At 40.0% G+C, this 16,793-nt stretch overlaps 1 protein-coding gene across 2 annotated transcripts in view; it reads left to right on the top strand.

The window, feature by feature from the left end:
- The first annotated feature begins 440 nt into the window (after positions 1 to 440).
- The window catches only part of ric1 (RIC1 homolog, RAB6A GEF complex partner 1), a 90,000-nt gene continuing 73,647 nt past the window's right edge, over positions 441 to 16,793 (top strand). For both annotated transcript variants that reach the window (XM_080847427.1, XM_080847426.1), the window contains exon 1: positions 441 to 947. In XM_080847427.1, the coding sequence (XP_080703553.1) occupies positions 807 to 947 (141 nt within the window). In that variant the 5' untranslated portion in view covers positions 441 to 806. The remainder of the gene's footprint in view (positions 948 to 16,793) is intronic.

Below are 16,793 nucleotides of genomic sequence, written 5' to 3'. Positions count from 1 at the left end.
GGACCATATGCCGGACCTGTGGTGATGGGGCGTTTTCATTCGCCGCCCCCTCCCTGTGGAACTCCTTACCACACCATATAAAATATGTCCCCATACAGTTAGCATTTAAAAGGGCCCTCAAAACCCACCTCTTCAGACATGACTTGCTCAACTACAACCCCCCCCCCCCCACACACACACACACACACATACACGCACCGTTTTTTAATGTTCTATTCTTTTGTTGTCTTTATTTTAAGAGAACTGTGAAAAGCGCAATATAAATGTGATGTATTATTAATATTAGTATTATTATTATTATGGGAACATTTACAGTGGTGAAGTGACATCACGAGGCAGATGACGTTGGTTGCAAAAGTTCAGACTGGGCGGGGGAGAGGCGCATTTTCAGAGAGCGAATCAGAGTGAAGATAAACAGACATTCAAGATGGCGACGGAGAGAGACTTAACAGAGCAATTTGGTAGTCAGAAACCGCGTAGAAAAGTGAATGCGATTAAATAGGCATAACAAAGACTTGTTCTTCTTATAGGAATTTCAAGAGTTATGTGTCTGTGATGCTGCTTCCATCTCATCGACGCTCTCGTTTGTTTTCATGTTTAGCTTGTGGGACTTAGCTGTAAGGAGTGTTATCCCGCAAGCTAATGTACCGCCGCCGGAGAGCTGGAGATTAACGTTAAATTGAACAGATTTTAAACTATTAATGCACACAGTGTTCAGTTCCAGTCCCATACCCTGGATATAGTACCTGCATAACGTTAGCCCTTAAGACGCTGAACAGCTGAAAAAGATAACGTTAACGTCAGTCATGTATTTTTTAACTGGCTGGCCCCGAAGGCTTCTATGCCCCTTGAAAAGTGCGGAGGAACCGTTCCACATTCAGCCCAGCTACCAGAGGGTTCTCTTCGCGGTGTTGTCAGAAACTCAGCTGAGTATTTGGTTTAGCCGGGTGAGTGTCCTTATAATAATAACGATACACTGGTCCTATTCTCACAAGCTGATCAGTCTTTGTGTGCCACAGCAGAATTCATTTAGATGGTGTGTGTACGTTATGCTGTAGTGCCGCGTCACCGAGTTTTTAACTCCTCAAGTTCATGCCTGCGATAGCGTAAGGCTATTGTATTTTTGCAGACTGGAAGAACAACGTCATTTCTGAATTAAAATCAAGAACGTATACATGGTTAATCGATTATCTTCTCACGTTGTTGACCTAAAATGACCACAATTTATGTAACTTCCGTTTCCAGCTGAAACTGAGGATCCATTCCAATGCAGTAGCCTATAGTGTTGTAGGCTAGTCGAACATTATAGTCTATTTTGATACCTTTGATTTCAGTCCAGTGGTCATTTTCTGTCGTGAATGTAGAAGATCATCAAATGGAGTTTTAAACAGTTCTGAATTTATTCTAAAACCATAGCTTTTTTGTTTCTTGATGAAAATTATACTTGAATGTCCTGAGATGTAACGTGTGGGCCTTTCATGTTCTACGTGGCTTGCAAAATTCTACCAAGACTCGAATTGCAATGAACCTTACGTTTTTGGTGTGTAACACATTCTTTGTCAAGAGCTAGGCTAATTCCCATCAAAACGTTTTACCCAAAGCCAGTTGTCACAGTAATAGGTTCCCTAATGAATCTCCAATTAATCACCCACACCTTCGAAGGCTGAATGATCTGGGATGTTGTCAATATACCTTTGCCCGTTTCAAGAAACTAGCCTGACATTTCTTGATTACTTGACCTTACTGCACTAAGAGATATGTGTTTAATGCTTTTTGTCTGTGGTAGACTGTTTTAACATTATTGTGTAAGTAATGGTTAGACTTGAGAGAGCAGTGCTTTGTTCCTGTGAATTCCACTGTTAAAATAGATTGTGGTGTTGTGCCTTTGTTCTTGGTGCTCACCTAAGTAGTTTTCGCTACCCTTTGGGTTCACCTCTGGCAGATACAGAGGTGGAAACAGGCAATGAACGTAGGGGCATTTAGAGGCCATCATTTATTAATTTATGCTCACGTGATAACAACTAATTATTATCTTTCACTTTGATGAGTTGTGAATATTTGGTCACCTTTAGTGTACGTGTTACACATAGGCCTATATAAATTCAGCCTGCCAGTATTTTGTTGGCTTTCAATAACTACCTTTTAGTATTATTTATTATTATTTTAGTAATATTCTCAATTACAAAGTCATTAAGCAAAATCAATAAATGACACCTGGACACCTAATCCTAATTAACCATCAGAAAAAAAGAGGACAATTGACCCTTCCGCGACCACTCCCCAAAACGGTAACTGATCAATCATAGCATAGCAACGGTTACTAAGCTCGGGACCTCAGTCAAGCAAGCCATTTTGATGAATGGAAGTCAATGAGAGAGACGTCTGCTCGAGAAGAGAAAATGAAACGTTGCGCTTATGGAGTGTGTAATTCTGAAAGCCGATATCCAAAAAGGCTGGAGGGAGGGGTAACATTTTATCCCTTCCCGAAACCCAAGACCCAGAGAGAGAAATGCCTGCTGTGGATCAAACAATGTGGACGACCCCCCCATCAGCTGAATGTCAGCAACGTAAACAGAAGCATCTACGTTTGTTTCAAGAAGCTATGTCGCTAAAATCTGCCCACTGCATCGAAAACGTGAGAAAACCCTTGCTTAAAATACGATTCAGTTTTACCACCTTACATGTTTGCGTAGCGGCGACTGTGTAGATAATAGAACACATAAACATAGCTGGAATGAACCTGTTAGCCTTAGCATTTGTCTGTCTACAAACACGGCATGTAATGTCGTGGTTGTAGCCTATAAGCATATTGCAGACCCTTTTGCCTGCTTCGATCTGAGATCTTGCCGTTTTTCCAAAAAATGCTTGTGATTTCTTTGGGTAGAGCTGAAATTGACACGGTTGAAAACATGTTGCCACGCCATTCATACCAATGCTGAGAACCTGGGAAACGTGAATGCTTGACTGATATAGCAACCGTTGCTAAGGGGGGCGGAGTTTGCGGAAGGGTCCATTGTATTAACAACATTCATAGACAGGAGAGTATAAAAGAGTGCTGATAACATATTTAGATTCCTAGGCTATATCATGTCTATGTGTGAGATACGTAAGGGATAACGGCCGACGAGCTGTACAGTTCTACAAAGATAATGGACGCTGCGGGGCAAAGAACTCCACAACGCGTAGCGGAGTGGTGTTGCTCCGCAAAGTCCATTATCTTTGTAGAACTGTTCAGCTCGGAGGCCGTTATCCCGCTTATCTCCCGTTTACAACATCCAAAAATGTTTTTATTATTATTATTTAGAATTTCCTTTATCTTTAGGAAACTGAATATGCATAATAACCTGATGAATTCTTGATTTGAAGCCTAGTGCTCCCGTTAGAGAAAGTAGTGAGAAAGTAGTGCGTGGAACTGGTCTTATCATATGACCTTTAGTTTCCCCGGGCATTGCTGCAAAGTGACACTCATGAGCTCTCCTCTGTAAACGGACACACGGACAAAGTTGTTGTTCATAAGGTTTTACTATTTAAAGTTGAACTCCACGTTTCTGTTGATGGTGAAGTTGGACAGAGCAAGAGGGAGGTCAAGTTTGGTGATTTTGGTCGAAGGCTCACAATCGAGCCGGCGAGTTAGCCGTGTGAGCTACTATCTGTTTGAATGGGTTTTTCGTCTACGCGTTAGCAGCCGCCTACAAATAATATTCGACAGTTAAGACTTACAATACTCTGCAACATTCGTGGAGCACATAAACAATTAACCGAGTCAATTTAGACTCATAAAAAGTCGTGTAGATACAGGGTTTTTCCTGCATAGAGAAAATTTCGGCGCGCGCCTAAACCGTAATCCCGAGCGCCTATGAAAAATCCCGAGCGCCTAAAGCAAAAAAAAGAGTCTGCGATTAAAAAAAACCTGTCATCCAATTCAGTTTAACGGTGTTTCGAGCCCTCACGTTGAATTTAAGACAGCAGCAGCAGATCCCGCCTCCCACCCCCTCAGCCAATCATTGAACAGAGGCTTCTCCAAGTTGCCAGTTTAGAGAAGATGTTAGTTAAGTGTACTAGACAGCCATTTATTTCTGTGTGTACAAACTGTCATGGAACGAACTGAGCTGAGTCATTCAGTTTTCAACCGACACCGATACCTCTCTCCCTCTTTAAATTGAGGTTTACCCGCTTATCACAGGGACGACAGCTGACGACCGAGTTAGGAGATGTTCACGAGAGATTACGGATTCTGATAGAGATCATACTTGGTCATATCGGTAATGTTTTTCTAATCTCCATACACCACACGTACCACAGGTAAATCACGATTGGATCTTGATACACAATACCTCGTGTATCAGCTAATTTTGCGTGTTTGTCTACTACACAACGGGTCCGGGATAAAACCGAAAACACGTTTCAGTTGAAATCCAAACAAGTTACTTGTCGTAATCTACACACCCACCGCTACTGAAATATGTAAAATTGATTGATTAAAGATTTTTCTATCTATCAAGGTTTATAACTGTTTGTCACCTTTTTAATAGCTTGGGTGTTAATAGGTTTGTTTACTATAACATTAATAAGTGGTGTTTACATAGTCACTTATTGTATATGGCATAAATATTATTCTAAAACACCTTCACTTTGTTTTAAGCAGATTTGTAAGCATATCATCACGTATGCAATGCATGTCAGCGAATATGTTCTGAATAGTATGTTTCAAGTAGGTTACAGCCGAGCCCTCGTTCTGTTTTGATAAATAGTAATCGAGTTGATAAGTCTGATCTATACGCAACTGTGAGGTGCGCGAATGGACAGAGCGGCCAGCTGCCAATCACTTAATTACTCAACCTGCGTATGCAACCTGACTTCATCAGTCGACGGTTTCAATATTCATGGCGCTCCATTACTAACCACTGGTTAGTCCTAGATTCTATTGATATAGATTTCAGTAGTTTGCATATATGAGGTTAACCTTGATAATCTTTGAACCATAAATGGTAGCACCATGGGGCTTGGACTATTGTCAATATATTAGCCTCTATCTATTTTGATTTAAAGTGGAAGCAAAATGATAACCTCAAGCATAGCCTCCATTATTTATGAAATGTGAGAAAAGGGAAAAAAAAGACTTTGATGCCTGCTAATACGGTGATAGGTAACACAGACTGTGCGCGCGTAGCGCGCAATTTTTTTGGGGGTGCACCGAAGAGCCATTTTGACCCAGGAAAAACCCTGAGATAGCTTCATACATAAAACATTTCCCACTAACTTCTCCCAACAGGCCGCCATCTTTGTTCGAATTATCCTAGCTGTCAAAAAATAAACGTTACGTTGGTTGTCAATGGTAACCATTCAAGAGCATTGATATGGAACGGCTATTTAACTTTTCTACTGGGACTACGTCCAAGGTGTCCATCTATACGAACTTATTGTACACCCCATTAGCCAATCAGAAAACAGTATTTCGTTCCAGAGGGAGATAATTTGATTTTAACATGCTTAACGCTAGGTCATAGCTTAACAGTAGGCTGATTTTGCCTTAGCTATGACATCATTGTAAAGAAAGCTGAAACTTACATCTAAGCTAGATTAGGATGCATTATTAGTGTGCTCTCAAATCAATAATGCACACCGTCACTCCATCCGCATGTCCAAGGTAGTTCTCCAACATAGCTTGCTGTTGCTTCTGCCCCTGCCTGTTTTCCCTCAGCAAGTTTGATGGTGGGGCACTGCCCCCCCCCTCTCTTCAGCCATGCAAGAAGTAAAACTTTGCATTATGAATTTGTTTTAACTCTAAACATATTTTATAATGTCTTATCCTTTATTTGATTATTCTCCAACAACTTAAATAAACGCATATAAGTTATAAATAAATTATAATTTTAGACATTGCTTATTTATGTCAGTATTGACAGAATCTAAGAAAATCCAACACACTGTTTTGCTATAACTAAAAGTTACCTTTTGTATTGCTAGATAAAACTATTATACAATGAGGCTACGTCATTTTTCAAGCAGTTCAAGCTGCAGTTTAGGATGACGGGCTATCCTTCCTCCCATGCAACCTTTAGATAAACTTGACTGGAATGAAAACAAAACTCATGCCCAGTGAATATGTCTTGTTTGAACATGCAATTCAGTTTAGAGGTTGAATAGTCAGACCACTGAGTTATGGTGACCTGTTTTTATTGATTTCTATGTTCATGTTTGATGGTGTTTACTATCTTTATTGTACAAAGATAGATTTGTGACTTAATGGTGAGATTTGCAGTAGGGTTTTGGATAAATACACTGGCATACAGGTACCCATTATGTAGGTACCACTACACCTGTGTGTTTAATTTTATGCCATGAAAAAATTAATATTATGTTAAGATAAAACCCTATAAAGTGTCCTTTTTGCTTGAATGGCTAGTGTAGAACACTTAAATAATATCTCTTTAATATCTTAATTTGTTAACATACTAGTGAAGTTAGGGAGATAAAATGGCTAGCAAGATTGCATGACAGAGCAGCATTGTTTTCATAGGAGAGCCTTATCAGTAACTTATTCCGATCTGAAACATCCTGACAAACATACTGTTCTCACACACATACATGATTTTCTGTTTACTTTACAAGTTGTTTGCGTGTACACAAATACACAGAGAAACACTAGCTCCTTTTTTTTCTCAGCAGAAGCCATGAAACAAAAAATCACATAAAAATACATATTATGGTGGAATGTCTTTTATCGGTTTGGCATGTAACCAAACATATTATGATCTTCGTGGCAGGGTGATTCGATGTCAAAACAACTGTGTCCTTACCATAAAGCCCCTTCATCTGGTTTAGTGTTGCGTCTCAAGTAAATCAGTTGCCTGCCATTACGTTATCCACTAGGCTATTCCTATGCAGTTTATCATCACAAATGTGTAGTTTATTCTAGCCAAACTTCAAAGGGAAGTCTAAAGTCTGTAGACAGAATTCAGAATAAAATCGAAATGTCCGACTGAAAATACCTGATTTTCTGGGCAGCTCAATTGAGGTCGATCATGTTTTACTTCTCTTCTGAAAATCCCCCTGCCTGGATTGATTTGGAATCCTGTTCTGTTAAACCGAGTTTACCATTGCATCTGTACTTGTACTCAGCAGGCCGTAAATATCTGAAAAAAAATACAGACAACCCTATTATATTGAATATGATTGATGTTTGGTTCGACGTTTTGCAAATATTTGAATATAAATGCGTCCAATTCACGCTTCAGTCCTATTTGGGGCAATGCCAACTTTGAACCAGGGCTAAAGATAGCGGATTTAAATTATGGGCTGCAAAGGGGTTAAGGAAGGTGCAAGACATGTACAGGGAGGAGGATGAAGTATTTATGTCTTTTGCAGAAATATCTACCAAATATGACATTCCAAATAATAACTTTTTCAGATATCGTCAGCTTAGGAGTTTTATATCTTCATCTCAAAACCATTCATTAGATATACCGACCATTTCTTCATTAGAAGTAGCAGTCACTAGACATTGCTATGATAAAGGTTTAATTTCAACTCTGTATGACTTGCTTGTGTCTGGATGTATTGAATTATCAGAATCAAAACAGAGATTATGGAATGAAGATATAGAGGAGGAAATATCTTTAGAAGAATGGAGTGAGGCATGTGAAGAGGCACAGAGGCAGTCAGTCAGCAGCAACCTAAAACTTCTACAGTATATATGGCTGATGCGTACATATATAACTCCTGTGAAATTGCATAAGTTTAATGATAATATTCCTGATACCTGTATTAAGTGTGGTGAGGCAAGGGGGACACTGTTTCACTGTATGGGAATGTGGGAAAGTGAAAACCTTCTGGCAAGATGTTGTTAATATGATTGATCAAATTGTATCAAAGAAATTACCATTGAATCTCAAGCTTTTTATTCTTGGTTTATATCCTATCATACCACTTCTACAAAGCAAAGAAGTCAGATTCATAGATATGTGTATATTACAAGCTAAACGTACAATAGCTCTTAATTGGAAAAGTGTTGATGGCCTAAGAATTGGTATGTGGGTTAAAGAAATGGCCTCAAACATGTCAATGGAAAAGATAATGTATATTGTAAGACGTAAACAAAAAGTTTTTGATAATATGTGGGGACCTTTTAGGCACTTCTTAAAGCATAATACTAATGTTGGTAACTTGCTTCAGCAAGAACAGGCTCTGGGGGAGTAGGACAACTATCTGACTATGTACATTCAGGGTTTTTCCTGGGTCAAAATGGCTCTTCGGTGCTCCCAAAATTTTTTTTTTGCGTGCTACGCGCGCACAGTCTGTGTTTCCTATCAGCAGAAATCAATGTTTTTTTTTTTTTTTTTTTATTTCAGAAATAATGGAGGCTATGCTTGAGGTTAGCATTTTGCTTCCACTTTTAATTAAAATAGATAGGCTAATATATTGACAATAGTCCAAGCCCCATGGTGCTATCATGGTTCAAAGATTCAAGATCAAGGTTTACCTCGTATATGCAAACTACTGAAATCTATATCAATAGAATCTAGAACTAACCAGTGGTCAGAAATGGAACACACGAATTATGAAAGTCAAGTTTATTTATTATTACTATTCATGTTTATTATACAAACCTACATACCATTATTTTCACCAATGGAGGCTGCGTTGGAAATCAATACTTAAACTTTTGACAGTATTTTGAGTGGAAATTGAATGTGCATTTGTACAGGTGTATTCGTGTACGTCGGGCTGGCCCTCGCAGTGGAACGACAGTTTTCAACCGCACCGGTTTATCAATAATAATATTAATATTATTATATTCGAGATGCAACACAAACGAGTTGAGCTTTCAAAACCAATGCTGTTGTCTGCCTTCCCGAGGCCCCGCGTTCTACTGGTACTCGTTTAAACGCGTAGACAAATCAAGTAATAGCCTACACCTGTGTAAGTTCTCAACATAGCAGATATTTTAATAAATTGAAAGCCATGAATATTGAAACCGCCGACTGATGAAGTCAGGATGCATCCGCAGGTTGAGTAATTAAGTGATTGGCTCTGTCCATTCGCGCACCTCACAGTTGCGTATAGATCAGACTTATCAACTCGATTACTATTGATCAAAACAGAACGAGAGTTCAGCTGTAGTCTACTTGAAACATACTATTTAGAACATATTCGCTGACGTGCATTGCATACGTGATGAATTGCTCATAAGTCTGCTTAAAACAACTAGTGAAGGTGTTTTAGGATAATGTTTATGCCATATACAATAAGTGACTTTATGTAAACACCACTTATTAATGTTAGCTGCCTAATTATTTAGCGCAATGCTAGCATGACTCTACCGTAATTCGATTTTTAACCAAGGTAGCCTATTGTACCTATTGAGCCTGTTGATCGCGACCTGTTTACAAATCTGGTTAAAAAGATAAAGGTGAGCTGTTATTTATACAGCCGCGGAAAAAATTAAGAGACCACTTCAAAATTATCAGTTTCTCTGGTTTTACTATTTATTGGTATGTGTTAAAGTAAAATGTGCATTTTTGTTTTATTCTATAACCTACTGGCAACATTCCTACCAAATTTCAAATAAAAATATTGTCATTTAGATCATTTAGGCTATTTGCAGAAAAATGACAATTGGTCAAAATAGCAAAAAAGATGCAGTGTCTTCAGATCTCGAATAATGCAAAGAAAACAAGCTCATATTCATTTTTAAACTACACAATACTAATGCTTTAACTTAGGAAGAGTTCAGAAATCAGTATTTGGTGGAATAACCTTGATTTAAAATCACAACTTTCATGTGTCTTGGCATGCTCTCCACCAGTCTTTCACATTGCCGTTGGGTGACTTTATGCTACTCCTGGCGCAAGAATTCAAGCAGCTCGGCTTCTTTTCATGGCTTGTGACCATCCATCTTCCTATTGATCACATTTCAGAGGTTTTTTATGGGATTCAGGTCTCGAAATTGGGCTGGCCATGACAGGGTCCTGATCTGGTGGTACTCCATCCACACCTTTACTGGCCTGGCTGTGTGGCATGGAGCATTGCCCTGCTGGAAAAAACACTTCTCAGAGTTGGGGAACATTGTCAGAGCAAAAGGAAGCAAGTTTTTCTTCCAGGACAACGTTGTACTTTGCCTGGCTGAGGTTTGTAAAAGACCATAAAGATTGAACCAAAGCGGACTGGAGAGTCTTCTAGTTCGTCTTCTCTGATGAGTCCAATTTCACAGTAGGTGCAAGACTCTGTGGCTTGTAGGCCTCTCCAGGACTCCGTCTAACCATCAGACGACCATGTGTTGGGCAAAGCTGAAAATTGGGAAATGTTTCTGAAAATCAATAAATACATTGTTAAAAAAAACAAAATACCTGATTTTGGTTCCTGAAGGGATTTATTTTCCGATACTGACCGGTGACCTATACATTATCCTGCCCTTTTTATGGCAACTTGTCAAACTGATAAAAGACATTCCTCCAAGCAAATAGAACTTTAGATGTTGCATAGAAACCATATTACTTGCTGATTTCAAGATGCAGTGCATTTCCATTACTTTTAGTGAATGGACTACTTGTGAAATTATATGAAAGATGTGATTAGAAGCACAGAACCCGTTGCCAATGGCAGCAGTCAATATAAAAAAAATATCAGACCTCTGAACGTGGGGTGGACGATTGAAATCAATGGAACTTTTTGCAACTTTCTGAGGAGCTGTATAGTAGTCGATACTGTCAGTTTAAAAATACCAAGATGGTTTAATCCAATATCGTCCAACCCTAACTAGGGATGGACAATCTGTATATTATATCGTGATTTAATCAAATTTTATGCTTTTTTTTTTAAAGGCATCATACATACTGCAACCACAACAGCATATAACTCAATGGAAAGCTGACTTCAAAGTGTGTTATGTCCCACTCCACACAGCAACAGTACAATAAAATATTATTGGCAATAGCTCAATAACAGTGATGTTGGTTTGAATGCACTAGTTAATGCATCCCTTTTTAGCTCAACGAATGGCGTATGAAGATGAACTGATGCTGAAAGGGGATATTATGGAAACTTGACATTCATATAATTAGTAGAGGAACTGTTACTGTAGTGAAACACAATACAATCTTATTACTGTGTTGACATCCCCACCCACAGGAGGATGATAAATAGGACAGGCGACAAGTTTGTTGATGGAAGTTTCACATCCCAGTGCACCATCCTGTAACGATGCGATGTCACTACGCGTGATTGTCACACATCTGTTATAAAGGTTATCTAGCTTCCCAGCATCTAGCTTCCTAAGCATCATAACCTTAAAAATGGCACGGACTTATTTTCACTTATTGGCAGCTAAACTTGTGGTGTCATGTAGCATCACTATCATTGTATCATTCATATGTTTTATTTATGGAGCATTTATATCAAAAGTTCTTGAGAGGATAGTGGCATCTCAGCTCCAGGATCACCTATCAAAAAACAACTATCTTTTTGAGCCATAACATTCAGCACAGAAACTGCCTTGGTTGAGTTGCTGATGCTGAACTGCTTTCCATACTCATCCTCCTTGACCACAGTGCAGCTTTTGACACCTCACCTTGACATTTCTTATAAGCTTCTCCTAGAACAGATAGCCGACATTGGAGTCTGTGACGGTTTACATCAGTGATTCACATCCTACCTCATTGACAGGACAGTTTGTCCAAATAATGAGCTGCAAGTCAGAGAGCTGGCCCCAAAACTGAGCCCTGGGGAACCCCCTTGCAGTGATGCCAACTCGTACGAATTGATCCGTACTAATACGAAAATGTGGTGGAAATACAGCGATACGAATATAATGACTCATTCATACGAATTTAGGGTCAACTTGCAATATTATTTATTGAATAGAATATTTGCGGTAACTCGAGAAATAAGCAAAAATGTGTCATGATTTGGCCTCCTGCTTACTAACGCGGAGGGCGCCATTTTTGTTTAAATTGACCGACGTGATACGTTTGTGCTGATTGGTCGATATTATAGCTGCAGCGACATGGAAACCAATAGGGGAGTTCGGTTCATTGTTATCTATTTAAGTGCGCACAGGCGATTGGGAATGTGTTTCGTTTTGAAGACTATTTACTTTTGACGTTGATGGATAAAGTTACCTTGTTGCATCTGCTCTTAGTTTACAAATGGCCGTCACCAACAGATTTGGGTAAGTTTCTGCGATGTTTTCTTTTTTAATCAACTACTGCTTAGTAATATGGAACCCAATCATTATAGGGCCAATAGTTTTCCGCGTCAAAAAAAAGCAAATTCCGTGTCACGTTTTTGGTAATTCCGTGATTCCGCGTCAAAAAAATAAAAACAGCCGTATAATGCCTTTCCGCACGTTAACTGTATGAAAAACTCTGTTGATAGTGATGTTGCCTAGCAACGCTGTTTCCGTGCGTGCAGCACCCTCAGTTAAGATACTGTCGAGTTCAGTTTGTCGCAAAGTAGTTGACCATACTGTGCCTTATACATTTCCAATGCTTAAATCATCATTGTTCGACCTGTATGTGAGGCATTATGTGCATACTTAATGAAAGTAAGGGTTTTCATGAAGTTGCTACTGTGATAGATCGTGTATTAATACCAAATTTTGGGCTACCTGCTCGTGCTATTAGTAGTGATTAGCATGATGCTAAGCGGAGATTTAGCTATGTTCTGTTCTTATGTTGATACGCTGTAATAAAGATGGGTTCAATCCTGTTAAGATTTCGACTGGATGAGATATGAATGAGATCCATGTTGCCTAGTGTAATGTCCACTATTATATGTATCTAGTAATATTAGTTGTGTAATTGTTATTGTGTAGCAATGCAGTGCTAATTAGTCCCCATAAATGAGACTGCTTTGGTAACTCAGTGAATAATACGTGCCCTTCTTAGATTGTTGTTTGCCAGCCATCAACACAACAGAAGACTTAACATTTTTTGTTTTTAATGCGATTGGGAAGATGAGCAAATGAACGTGACTGTGACTACCGGTGAAAAGGGGGGCGTGGCCGGAGCAGAGTTCAGCGCAGACGTGACATTTTCTGACTGCTTTTGTTCTTTAATTAATGTTTGTTCATTGTTGCGATCGTTGTTGTGTTTATTTGAAAGAAATTCAGTCTTACAGGATAAAATACAGGGGGTTTTGGGCGATTTTGATGCACAAAATTATGTTTCCGTTTGAAAAGTTGCAATTCCGTTTTCAGTGGTCCATTCCGTTTCAGATGGTCCATTCCGCGTATTCCGTCCGTTTTCCGTTTTCGCGGAAAACTATTGGCCCTATCATTAAACTAATGATCAAGAATAAAACTTTTTCGACTCGAGCGATATATATTTTTCTAATACAAATACGAATGGTTAACGCAGAATTTCCATTCGAATCAAGGTATATTTCTGTCAAAAGAGTGAGCTAAATGAAAAGACAAAAGACTGAAGTTGGAACAGACCGCATTTGTTGTTATTCCCGTGGCAACAAACTGACACGAGCACCGCTGTCACTGCTCTTGTGGTCGTTGTCGAGCAGTAATTTCCACGTGACGGTATTCCATCTAATCGAGCTCCTTTCTTACTTCGCTCAATTTGCCTTACTGAGTCTTATCATTTAGCTCAATCTTTCTGTTGTGGACGAACAATTTCTCAATTTTTTCTCATTTCAAGTTTAAATATAGCATGCAAACTCTATAATCTAAAATAATGGCTGGGAAAGATAGAAGAAGCCATTTCCTAGGAAACAGACTTTCTCCCAGAGTTAAACCAAGGAATACACTTATATTAGTTAAAGTCCTGTGTCTACCAGTCATGCCTTTTGCACTATACAGTATTTCGGTCCACATTTAGCATTGCCCATAGTGGACTCTATGATGTTAAGACACACATGTCTTCCATCAAACAAAAAACAGCCAGCACCCAAGTCCATGGGAATACGAGTCTGCTGTCAACAGTGTTGGGTGTAACGCGTTACAACTAACGCGTTAGAGTACTCTTATTCGGTTTTTTCAGTAACGAGTAACCTAACGCGTTAGTTTTACGAATTCAGTAATCAATAACTCGTTAATTTCCAAAATAAGCACTCGTTACTCCGTTACTTTAAGAATTTCCCTCGATAAGGAAAGTAAAGTCCCGGGTTTTCTGCATTTAGTCAGATGCTGCTGCTTGCATCTCTCTCTCTCTCTCTCTCTCTCTGTGTGTGTGTGTGTGTGTGTGTGTGTGCGCGTGTGCACCTGTGTGTGTAAGCTACGTGTGTTTGTACCGCGGCAAGATGGCCGAGAAGACAGCCTTAGATTCCTGGAGGTACTCGCATTATTTTGAGTTACAGAGCGAAAAGGACAAGAAGAACATAGTGGTCAAATGCAATCTGTGTGTAGGTGGAAAACTTCTGTCAACTGCCAAAAACTCAACCTCGAATTTAAAAAAAACATCTCTCCTCAAAACACCCCTCCACCAAGTTGGTCGGACGTCCTGCCGAGGGAATGGAGGACAGTGGTGGTGCTCTGGCTGCTAAGCAACAGCGTCTTAGTTTTAGTGCTAGCTCGGCTGTGGCTAAAATGGTGTCCGCCAGTGAAATCCACAAGCTTGTGGCTGGTTACGTAGTTGAGGAGATGCTCCCTATTTCTACTGTTGAGTCTCCATCTTTTCGTAGAATAATCAATAAAATACCAACGACAAGCAAGACAGAGGGAGCGATGACGGATCGAAAAACCTTTGCCAATTACTTAGACAAATGTTATGGAGATATGGAGAAAGAACTGAGAGAACAATTCGATAGCCTGGAATACATCTCTACCACAGTGGACTTATGGACAGCTAATAACAAGAGCTTCATGGGGATGACTGCACATTGGATTCAGCCCTCCACTCTGAAGCAAGGGAAAGCTGCGATCGCGTGTAGGCGAGTGAGAGGAAGGCACACATATGATGTAATTGCCGGGGAGATTGAACAAATCCATATGTTATATGGCTTCGGTGGGAAAGTGACAGCCACGGTCACTGACAATGGATCTAACTTCGTCAAGGCATTCCAGGTGTTTCACAAAACGGCCTCAGACTCAGAAGAAGAGGATGAAGACAGGAGTGACAGTGTTACATTTGAAGATCTGAACAATGTGCTGTCCGGCTCTGATGGTGATGCCAATGACATGATCAGTCTCCCTCCGCATCACAGATGCGCCTCACACACGCTGAATCTCATATCCACCGAAATAGAGAAATGGTTGTCTTCCAACAGTGACACATGAGCAGTGTACAGGAGTGCCACTGCTAAATGTTCGGCACTCTGGACCAAAGCAAGCAGGTCAGCAGTAGCATCAGAAATCGTGGAAAAATTCAGCAGGAGGAAGCTGCTGGTTCCCACATCAACAAGGTGGAACTCCTTCTACGAAGCTTTGTGTAGGATCACAGACATCACCATCACTGACCTACAAAGCTTATGCACGCAGCTCGGCATGAGGTGCATCACTGACAAGGAGTACCACTTTGTTAAAGAGTACTGCATAGTCGTCAAACATGGCCCTAGATATACTTCAAGGGGAGGATAACTGTTTTTACGGGACTACCCTGCCCACACTGGAGGCCCTGATGACGAAAACACTGGATCTAAAGGCCAACCTCTCCCGGATGACATCTGGCCTGCCCGATGTCATAGTCAAGGTAACTTCGTTTTTCTTCTTCTTCTTCGTAATAGGCCTTATAATAATAATAATAATAATAATAATAATAATCTTATAGCCTAACCCAAGAGAAAAATGGAAAGGGATGACTTGGGCTACAACTAAAAATGATGTCATAACAAATACGTAGAAATCAAGAAATACAGAGAAAAAAAAGGCTTAAAACCAACATGATGCAGAAACAATAAGGCGTATTATATGGTGATGACCTTTAATGAACATCGATTTACAGGTTTCCAATTAATTAATTTCAATATCTTGCAGGCCATAAAGACACGTTTTGCATCCACGCTGGATAGCAAAGAGGTTCTGCTGGCTGCAGTGACAATTCCTAAATTCAAACTGCGCTGGTTAAGGGATGAGGCCAAAAAAGACGCAGCGAAGTGCATGCTCGCTGCCGAGTGTCGTGCCCAGGGTCATCCACTGCCAGAGGAGCTGCCACCCGCACCTGTCAGCGGAGGAGAAGACGAGTCCGACTTTTTTTCATTTACAGACGACAAAGAGGACTCAAATTCGGTGGAGACCGAAATTGCTGGTTATCTTAAGTCAGAAGTCGAGATCGACACATTAAACAAGTTCCCCACAATCAAGGCGTTATTTTTACGCTTCAACACCCCAACACTCTCCAGTGCTCCTGTGGAGAGGCTGTTCAGCCTCGGGAGTCTTGTTCTCACTCCCAAAAGAAATCGACTATCAGACAAACGTTTTGAGCACCTTCTTCTCCTACGTTTCAACCATTACTTTGGTGATGATGAATAGGCTAAAGGTAGCCTACGTGATTGTTATGAATGTAGGGCTATAGGGTCACACGAACATTTTCAGTTCAATGTTTTTTTTAGTGCCATGCACTGTTCTTTTGTGCAACGCATACGGTTAGCCAGAGTTAAATTTCCAATTTTAAAAGGTTGCGTGCCTACCTGTTAAGCACTTTGTTAGGCGCCTGTGTGACGCACTGTTCTTTTGTGCGCAGCCAATACGGTTAACATTCTGTTAAAATAACTGCCTGTTACCGGAGTATGTTATTCATGGAAGCTGTTCAAATGATCAAAGGATGAATGCCTGTTAAATAAAACGTGCAATATGATGACTGTCTTTCCTGTCATTATGCTATAGGTCAGGGGTCTTCAACGTTTTT

Source organism: Sprattus sprattus (genome assembly GCF_963457725.1).
Source record: "Sprattus sprattus genome assembly, chromosome: 11".
Taxonomy (NCBI): Eukaryota; Metazoa; Chordata; class Actinopteri; order Clupeiformes; family Clupeidae; genus Sprattus; species Sprattus sprattus.
This window is presented reverse-complemented; position numbering and strand designations above follow the sequence as displayed.